At 44.8% G+C, this 9,874-nt stretch overlaps 1 protein-coding gene and 1 long non-coding RNA gene across 5 annotated transcripts; one reads left to right on the plus strand and one right to left on the minus strand.

The window, feature by feature from the left end:
• Positions 1-353: 353 nt before the first annotated feature.
• LOC123190995 (probable alpha-mannosidase At5g66150) lies at positions 354-2,278 on the minus strand. Of its 2 annotated transcripts, XM_044603746.1 has the most exons (3): positions 1,265-2,275; positions 1,086-1,169; positions 354-526 (listed from the first exon to the last, which is right to left on the minus strand). In XM_044603746.1, exons 1-3 carry the CDS (start codon positions 1,463-1,465, stop codon positions 425-427), a joined length of 387 nt encoding a protein of 128 aa, XP_044459681.1. In that variant the 5' UTR covers positions 1,466-2,275; the 3' UTR covers positions 354-424. The 2 variants fall into 2 exon arrangements, with proteins under 2 accessions (XP_044459681.1, XP_044459672.1); XM_044603737.1 differs by lacking the exon at positions 354-526 and having other exon boundaries at positions 571-1,169; positions 1,265-2,278.
• Positions 2,279-3,486: 1,208 nt separating this feature from the next.
• On the plus strand, positions 3,487-8,835 carry LOC123191006 (uncharacterized). 3 transcript variants are annotated; one of them, XR_006496662.1, is made up of 6 exons: positions 3,487-5,382; positions 5,464-5,616; positions 5,676-5,919; positions 5,997-6,061; positions 6,139-7,334; positions 7,450-8,835. It is a non-coding gene; the product is annotated as an uncharacterized lncRNA (long non-coding RNA). The 3 variants fall into 3 exon arrangements; XR_006496661.1 differs by having other exon boundaries at positions 7,481-8,835; XR_006496660.1 differs by having other exon boundaries at positions 6,139-6,592; positions 7,058-8,835.
• Positions 8,836-9,874: the final 1,039 nt, after the last annotated feature.

The following is a 9,874-nucleotide window of genomic DNA, read 5'->3' on the forward strand; positions in this document are numbered from 1 at the left end:
TATACTCTGCCAGCCCCCAAGTCTTCAGATTATGATGAACCTGAATGATCTGTAGACTTATGGTATAGGTTGATACCTTGTCTTTAGATTTTTCCTAAGTCCAACAGATTAGTATAAACTTCACCTATAGTCCCCAAGGGCTGGCTCATTTTATCATAAATGAGCCGGTACTTAACTTCATAATAGTCTTAAATCAGTCCAAATAAGTAGTGTGATCCGGCTCAACTTAAAAAACTTTCTGAATGTCATGCATTAGCCCCCAAGTGCCAAGCGTTGTTACTTTGTAAAACACTTGGGACTTGAAGCATAGAAGAGTCATGTTGCATAAAAGTTGCTTTGGCAGACATTAGCCTCCAAAGTTTATCGAAATTATATATTATATATATGCTTATTTATTTATAAAAGATCCAAGGAAATAATGAAATCACATTACATACATGAACTCGAGCTGACCAGAATCAACTAGCTTGTGCACTATGGCCTGCATTTTTGGGCTTTTCTCTACCCACCACCTTTGGAAGAAGGCCTAAATGCAAAAGACATAAGTCATATTCAGAGTTATGAAGATTTAATATAACTTATCAAGTAACATAAAGAGAGAAACAATTTTCTGGCCAACAATTTTCTATGTAACTTCCACAAGAGACATTGTACTCCATATATACCATGTCGCTGGATGCCGCGGCTGATTCATACGGCCAATCATTACAAGCCAACTGAAGGATGAACAGTCCTATATATAGAATCGTCGAGCAAGATATGGTCATTATAATATCGTTTCCGGATAAGCTGATCACGTGAACGGTGTGGCCCCACCACCGAATTAACTAGATGGGGTTGCCGGCCGACTTGCACTGAAACAGTGGGTTTGATTCGTGCTCTTTTAAAACGAGACCACCCATCCGTGACACAAGCAAGCAAGCAGCAATGACTGTTCAATCATTACTGTGTTCAACTTCAATCACGACGACGAGGTAAAAGAAGATATTTCCGTGGGCAAGGTAAAGTGGAGACAGAAACAAGGGAAGAAACGTCCAAAGCAAAAGGGAGGAAAATTCGACGGGGAATTTGGGCGAGCACGTGACCTGCTCCGCGACGACGAACTTGCGGCCAGGGTCCCTCGCCAGTGCGTCCACCACGGAGTCCAGCGTGTTCATCACGCACGCGCCCTGCAGCAATGCACGCAGACGGGAGAAATCACGAACCGCGGCCATGGAAGACGGCGAGCGATAGCGGGCGCGCGGGAGGGAGGGAGGCGGCGCACCTGGATGGAGTTGTTGGACCCGACGTAGTACTGGTCGACGGTCTTGAGCCAGCCGACGTCGTCGTGGGAGTGCGGCACCAGGTGCACGTTCAGCAGCCCGGCCACCGTCCCCGCGCTCGTGTTGTACGCCACGTACCCGTGCGCCTCCCTCGCCGCCGCCACGGCGGCGAGCAGAACCAGCAGGACCAGCGGCAGCGCCATGGCTCGAGTCCTCGGTGCCTCCGTGCGAAATGGTCAGCCTCGCTCGCTTCGTTCCCTCGGGAGTGGGGCGGCGGAGTGGCCTAAATACACGGGTGGGGCGTGCGCTGGCTGGCCGGCCGGCTGGCGGGCATTTGTGCCTTTGTGGAATGTCGGTTTATTTTACTATGGAGTCGCCGGCAGTCAAGGAAAGGGCGCTGCCACCGATAGCAGGTCCATGCGTGTGGACGAAACCGAAAGAGTAAACTACCGGTGTCTTCGATTGAAATTTTGGAAGATCAATTCATTGATTTTTTTCCCAATCGGAAATATTTGGTCCATGGGAATGGATTCATCAAAGATTTCGATGTAGTACTCCCTAATTTCCGATTAGGCTTATATCTTACTTAGACACATGGAATTGATTGTTATATCGGAAATCTTTGGTTCATAGGAATGGATTCATCAAAGATTTCAATGTAGTACTCTCTAATTTTTTATTAGGCTTATATCTTATTTAGACGCATGGAATTAATTGTTATATCAGAAATCTTTGGTTCATGGGAATGGATTCATCAAAGATTTCAATGTAGTACTCCCTAATTTTCGATTAGGCTTATATCTTATTTAGACACATGAAATTAATTGTTATATTTATTAGCTTAATGGCCGTGTGATGCCACCATACGATAAACATACTGAAACAAAAGACGAGAATCTGTTAGGGCATGTACAATGGTGCTATCTTAGGAGTGCCACGTAGGATAAATGATGAGGTGGAGGAGAGAGAACTCATAAGAAAAGGCTTGTTTTCTCTTATTTAAGATAAGAGAAGAGATGATCTCTTAGCATAATATGTCTCACCATATTTTTAGGAATTGCTAGTTATTGAAGATAAGGCTAAGAGATGACCCATTGTAGACATTTTTCTTTGTCATCTCTAAATTACATGTAAAACTTAAGATAAAATTATTTTATCAACCATTGTACATGCCCTTATATGACATCCTCATGCGAGTGGCGGATCTTGAATTTGAAACCAGGATGGTCCTTATTTTTTTACAACAAACATGCAATACTAGGGAAAAGCCTAGCAGTAGCACGTGTTGGAGACGTAGTAGTGGCGAGGGGGCGCGCTACTGATACGGCGCTACAGCTAATGTTCAGCAGTAGCGCGGGTTGGGGCGCGCTACTACTATACTGTATAGCAGTATCGTGTTTTCCATCTAGGCGCTACTACTACTCCTTCCTAGCAGTAACGTGTTTCCCCGCCTAGCGCTACTACTATAGCTTCCTAGTAGTAGCACATTCTAGGCTACGAGCGCTATTGGTAAAGTTTGCCATTTTTCCTACTACATATTGCCGATGTATTTGTACTGGTTTATAGTAGTCTCATCATATAATTTTATGATCATGATGAGTTATCAATTCAGTGGGTGGAAAATACATGGATTAGATTCAAGTAGAGTAAACATGGTGCATATCCAAAGTAAAAGTGATCAAGTTTGGATTAGTAGTACTGGATTAGTATGATCAAGTTTGGATTAGTAGTACTTTGCACCTTATGTTGTCTTCATTTGAATCTAATCCATGTCTTTTCCACCCACTGATATATATAGGGGCTGTTTGGTTCTAGGCCTAGCATTGCCACACTTTGCCACACATTTTTGCCAACCTTGCCTAAGCTTAGTTCATTAAAATGAGAGCCACAAATTGGCAAGCTGTCGTGGAATTGTCACGGCAGATGTCCTAGTGAAAGGACTTAGTCGTGGAGCCATCGCAACTAGAAAGCTTAAAGGGGTTAATCGGCACAAAGGACACGAGAGGTTTATACTGGTTCGGCCCCTTGCGGTGAAGGTAAAGCCTAGTCCAGTTGATGTGGTGTTGCTAAGCTTCGATGACCAAGGAGCGAAATACGCTAGCTTGGCTTCCCGATCTGTTGTTTCTTACCCTAAGCCGCCACCGGGTCGTCCCCTTATATACACGGGTTGACGCCTGGCGACCTACAGAGTCCCGGCTGGCTCATATAACGTGTCCGACTCGGTGACTTCCTTTACATGCCTTTCTTTACAAGTCTTTCTTACACATGGCGGTTTACAATCACGGGCCTCAAGCCGCCTCTGGGCTTGGGCCTGCTACAAGTCTTATACTAAACCATCGCCTTGTATATTCACTGAGCTTCTTTTAGTAACCCGCCATTAGGATTGACCCAGCCCCTCCTGGGCGGGTCATACCTGGTAGTCATATTCCCAACATTAGGCCCCAAGTTGATTTGAACTTTGTTCTTGTCAACCTCCAACACTTAGTCGAAATCCATCTTCTGTTGTTTTTAAAAGCTCTGTAACCCACCATGACGTCATCTTCAGAAAATTTGGAAAAACGCCACGACGTCATCTTCAACGGATCCTTATCTTAAATGTTTTCCGAAAATCGAGGCGTCCATTTAGCTGGATAATCATTACCTTGGTCTTCCTTGATTTTCGCGTCTGCCCGTTCACTTATCCCCTTATAAATAGGCTCGGCCAGTCCTTCCTCTTTCTTCTTCTTCCTCCCATCGCCACCACTCTGCCTCTCGAGCTTCGCCGCCGCCGTAGCGCTCACCGTCTTCCTCAACATTCGCCGCTGCATCGCCCTGAGTTCGTCCAGAGAACGGTGGCGATCCTCCGCAGTAGCCGCGCATCCGTAAGCTCTTGCCCTTTTCACCCCTTAAATCTGCATTAGGGTTTGCGAGTTCTCTTTCCTGTGTTCTTCGCTGTTCGTCATAGATTCGTTGCAACTTCTCTACCGCACCCTCTTTCGATCTAAAAGTAGTGCAGAACTTATGCGGTAGCTGTTTCTCATCCATTTTAGACACTAGCAGACCCCCTTCTCTTGTATAAATGCCTCTTTAGAACTGACGAACTCCTCTGTGCTCGTTTTTAGGTCTAACTTTATTTTTCTTTTCTGAACCATTTTGATCCAGAATAATAGCCACAGCTTGGGAAACTTGTTTATCTCAACACTTAGACAATTTTGATTCTGGCAACCTTCGAATACCTTTTAGTCATGGCGGCTTATGACTCCGGCTCATTTTTCCTGTATATATCTTTAGCCCTTTACTTAAGCCGCCATTACTCATCTGTACTATAATCATGAATCTGTAACTCCACCAATAATTGAACCGGCAAATTACTTTCTTTTCAGCTTGCCCTTTTTTCATCATGTCGTTTAAAGCGCCAATAGTCTGCAACTGGGTCCCTTCCATTGTTACTGAAGATAACTTGAAAGAATTTGTCACCATTGGATTTTTGCCAGAGAAAAACATTCTGTCTTATCGTGCTCCTGACCGAACGAAGAACGGCCTCAGCCCAAAGACGATGAAGTTTTCGTCTTTACTGATCACATGAATCGGGGTTTCTCACCACCCGGCTCAAAGTTCTTCAGAGCCATTATGCACTTTTTCAAACTTCACCCACAAGATCTTGGACCCAACTCCATATCCAATATCTACAAATTTCAAGTTCTTTGTGAGGTATATCTTCAAGAAGAACCGATTGTGGAGCTCTTCAGAGAGTACTTTTACTTGAACCGCCAGAATGAGTGTACCAACGACCCTAGCTTGGAACTTGGCGGAATCTCAATTCAACGCCGATAAGCTTACTCCTGCTGAACGCAAGAAGCTTATCCCATCTATCAAAAGGATTCAAGCTTTATTGGGAAATGGCCTAACTGGAGTTGACCTGATCCGTTGCTAGATCGCGTGGCGGGTCATCCCTTTAAGCTGCCGATCCAAATTGATGTATGAATATGGCAGAGGCCCAGATGATTCTCTGCGTCATAGCTCTGTACAATTAACTGAAGAAGACATTGTTGCGATGTCAACCATCCTCGTGAAGGGCAAATACGAGGACTGCAGTAAAGTTGGATTAAACCCCTTCTGCAAACTTAACCCGGCACCAGAAGTAAACCCCCTTGACCTCCTTTTTGTTTTCCTTAGTAATTAAATACTTGCATGGCTTTTTAACCTGTTTGCTTGCTTACAGGCCAAATCTGTTTTCTGGAAAGCCAAGTATGATCATGAAGCTGCCAAGAAGGCTAGAGCCGCTGCCATGGCCGCCAGGAAAACAACCCGGAAGCCAAAGAAGAAGAAGACTGCATCTGACTTATTCCACCTGGATGATGCTTCTGAGTCGGAGGTAGCCCTTGACTCCCTTGGACAATTTTTAACTACCTTATTGACATTGACTATTGCCAGGACGACACGGGGGCCAGCCAGGCCGTGGAAGAAGAGGTAACTATTTCCTCCGACTCAGCCCCTTTGCCAAGACAGAAACTTCGACTGGTAACCCAGAGTAAGGTTTTCACACCCTTTGGCTTATTTAGACCCTCATTTTCTTTTGAAAAAACAACAACATGAGAGCCGCCGTCAGGCCCGGACTAATGACGACGATGAACTGCCTTCCGATTTACAACAAACTCCTCAAAAACGCCAGAATGAGGTTTCTTTTATCTTTGTCTTTTGCTTCCATTAATGGATCTATTTCCTTGCATCACTAACTTTATTTTACCTTCGCAGGAGGTTTCTCGCTCTTCTAGCGACTCGTCGCAAACTCAATTTCCGGCTTTCAAGACTGCCCCTGGGTAAGGAAAATCATCTTTCTTCTGCATCTTTAAAAACTGCATCATTATACTAACTGTCTCATAAAAATCTTTCTTAGCGGTCAAGCAAAGTCCAAGAAAGCCAAGGTGATTAAACCAGCAGAAGACCCAAAAAATCCTGCACCTGAACCGGCAACATCAACTCCTCCCACTCAATCTTAAGCGCCAGAAGACTCGGCTGTCCATGCTCAATTGGACCCTCCTGAGCCGTCAGCTGACGAAACCATTGTCGATCCATCCACCGTCAGGCTGCCCGGTTCAGCTAACCCGCCAGCGTCTCCTGACCATGACGTTCTGATCACTGGCAGCAGATTCATTGAGCCGGGTAATCCAATAGTGCTGGCTAGGAACTCTGCCAAACAAGAGGCCTTGGAAAGGCAGAAAGTACGGTTTGATGTCTCTCACTACGCTCACCTGAACGTTAGTGACGTGTTGTCCGACTATCTTAGTCATGTGCATTCCAGCTGTGACTCAGAAATTGAGATGGTCAAGAAATTGCAACTAAAATATGAGGTATGTTCTCCGGTTTATATATACTCTGCCAGCCCCCAAGTCTTCAGATTATGATGAACCTGAATGATCTGTAGACTTATGGTATAGGTTGATACCTTGTCTTTAGATTTTTCCTAAGTCCAACAGATTAGTATAAACTTCACCTATAGTCCCCAAGGGCTGGCTCATTTTATCATAAATGAGCCGGTACTTAACTTCATAATAGTCTTAAATCAGTCCAAATAAGTAGTGTGATCCGGCTCAACTTAAAAAACTTTCTGAATGTCATGCATTAGCCCCCAAGTGCCAAGCGTTGTTACTTTGTAAAACACTTGGGACTTGAAGCATAGAAGAGTCATGTTGCATAAAAGTTGCTTTGGCAGACATTAGCCCCCAAGTACCAAGTGGTATTGCGTTGCAAAGCACTGGGGACTTCAATCATTATAACCTTTAGTTAAATCTTGACACACATGTGCATGTTTGTAGACCGCCCTAACTGAATTTGGCTCTCAATTGACGGATGCAAAGACCCGGCTGGCAGATCAAGAGGCAGAGATAAAGATTGCTAACTCCAAACTCCAGTTGAGTCTATCTGAAACTGAAAAATTGAAGACCAGTTTGACCGAGAAGAAGAAATCATGGGCCGATGAGAAGACCTTGCTGGTACAACGTGCCGAGGCAGCAGAGGCGGCTCTTGAGGAGGTTACCACGGAGCTCACCAGCTTAAAAAACCGTGTGTCTCAAATGGTCTCTGTCATCTTCGGTGAGTCATTTGCATTAGTCACTTATACTCTATTTTTACCAAGAATAGAAACCGCCTGCTTAACCTTTGTGAAAATACTCGCATGTCCACGGAGTAACAATCTGAGTCCAAACAGTGTGATAAAACTGAAGGTGGTTTATACCTAGGTGGAGCAACTGTACACTGGGGCTCAACGGGCACTTGCTACTATCTCCCCTGCCAATCAAGGACCCAACCATTTGAGTGATGTTTTGAAGAAGCTATCCATCTTACCCGCCAGATTTCAAGAGGTCAAAAGGTCTTGTGCAAGAGCCGGAGCCCTGACTGCCCTGAGCCGTTCCAAAGCCTGGGTGCCGGATTTAGACCCGGTGGACGTGGCCAAAGGGTACCCTACCATGAAGGAAGACGGGACTCCGTTTGAGCAAGATGACTTTATTGCCTGTGTGAGGGGAGTTCGTCCTCAGGCTACCATCTCTTGGTGAGGAGACCAACATCGACAAATATCAGCCGAGTTCTGATATGGAGAATAAGAAGATGGCGACTCCCTCTTATAAAGTGACAGATCTAATCCCGCCGGTTCGTCAACACACTTTTGCCCCGGAAATTGACTCGGCCGGTCTAATTGACGATGAGGCTGAGTTCATTGCTCTGAACGGCTTTGACTGGTCCAATCCCAGCTTCCAAACAGTGGAGGGAGGTGAGCCAGCCAGGGAGGAGTCATAACCATCTGAATAATCCAGCTTTTTAGCTTAAGACCTCCTTAAGAGAGAAAACAGTCTAACCTTTTGGGATCTCAATGCCTTGTAATAGGTTAGTTTGAAAACTGCATATTTTGCCTATGCCATCGTGCATAGAATGTTGCATATGACCTTTTGCCCATGATGTCAATATATGCATTATATCCATGGTCGCATCTGTAGTGTTTGAATCTGTTCCTGTAAAAGATGAAAAAAACTGTCCTGGCGGTTTAGCACCGGACGGGTCAAAACACCCGATATATGACTATGAAATTATCACAGTGGAAAAACAGAACCAGATGTAAGATAAACAAGGCTGAAAAAATCTTTGACTAACGAAAAAACATAGAGAAGTCTGTTCATGAATGACACTGTCATACCTATGTTCTTTGAATCTGGACTGCCGGTTTACATGACCCTGATGATGAGGTTGATAACCCAATCTTTTTTAGAAGTCAATACTTCCATATGTCTGATGATTGTTATGCCTTGGTGACTCATTGTCAAATAACCGAGCCGGTTTAATTTGAAATCATACTGACAGTTAGATTTGAGACGATAAAAAACAGTAAGACAAAACACTAGGCTTCAGACAATATAAATCAAACATTTAAATAAAAACTGGAGGCTTCTGATTGGAATACGATCAGTAAACCGGACCAAAGGGGTTAAGCTAAGATTCGAATACGATCATATAGCCCCCAGTGGCTTTGGTCTTGCGCCGATCAAGAGGGTACCAACAGTTATGTTCTCTTTGGTTCGAATACGACCTATGTTTGAACCGGAAGCCCCCAAATGACCTTGAGCGGTTTTTAACGACCCTGATTCAAATACAATCCAAGTCGGACCCAAAAGGGGTGAAGCTATGATTCGGATACGATCAGGAAGCCCCCTAGTGAGTTTGGCTTTGCGCCGATCAAGAGGGTTACGGCAACTATGTTTTCTTTGGTTCGAATACGACCTATGTTTGAACAAGAAGCCCCCAAGTGACCATGAGGTTTACGGCTAGATTCGAATACGATCATGAGCCAGACCAAAAGGGTTAAACTAGATTCAGATACGATCAGCCCCCTAATGGTCGTTTTAAATAATGAGAATAATAAAGATATATGATCATTGAAGGGGAAAAGGACAGAGGTCCTGCTTTATTACTTATCATAATATATACAACGTCAAAGTATGTACATGATGAGAGCCGGTGGCTTAAGTATAGTATGGCCGAAGTTGAGCAATGTTCCACGGTCGGCGGGTCTCCTCCTCCGACTTACGTGAGTCTTTGTGCTCTCGAACGTCAATGAGGTAATATGACCCGTTGTTTAGGTTCTTGCTAACCACAAAGGGTCCTTCCCAAGGCGGGGATAGCTTGTGTGTATCAGATAGATCCTGGATGAGCCGGAGCACCAGGTCACCTTCTTGAAAGGTTCTGGACTTAACCCGACGGCTGTGATAACGACGCTGGTCCTGTTGATAAATTGCTGATCGAGCCACTGCTAAATCTCTCTCCTCATCTAACAAGTCAAGTGCATCCTGTCAGGCTTGTTCATTATCAGCTTCAACGTAAGCCGCCACGCGAGGTGAGTCATGACGGATGTCACTAGGCAGAACTGCTTCTGCTTCGTAAACCATGAAGAAAGGTGTATAACCTGTAGGCCTGTTAGGAGTGGTATTGATACTCCACAACACCGAGGGTAATTCCTCTACCCAACAACCCGACGTCCGTTGTAAAGGAACCATAAGCCGGGGCTTGAGACCTTTTAGGATTTCCTGATTTGCTCTCTCAGCTTGACCATTGGAATTGGAGTGAGCTACTGACGAAACATCAAG

Source organism: Triticum aestivum, chromosome 1A (assembly GCF_018294505.1).
Source record: "Triticum aestivum cultivar Chinese Spring chromosome 1A, IWGSC CS RefSeq v2.1, whole genome shotgun sequence".
NCBI lineage: Eukaryota > Viridiplantae > Streptophyta > Magnoliopsida > Poales > Poaceae > Triticum > Triticum aestivum.

What these genes read in the sequence shown, in the direction of transcription:
- LOC123190995 (XM_044603737.1), bottom strand. Translation starts at nt 1,465, where the DNA reads ATGGCGCTGCCGCTGGTCCTGCTGGTTCTGCTCGCCGCCGTGGCGGCG. An exon ending in GGTCCAACAACTCCATCCAG is followed by an intron (nt 1,170 to 1,264) that starts GTGCGCCGCCTC and finishes GCATTGCTGCAG; the next exon opens with GGCGCGTGCGTGATGAACAC.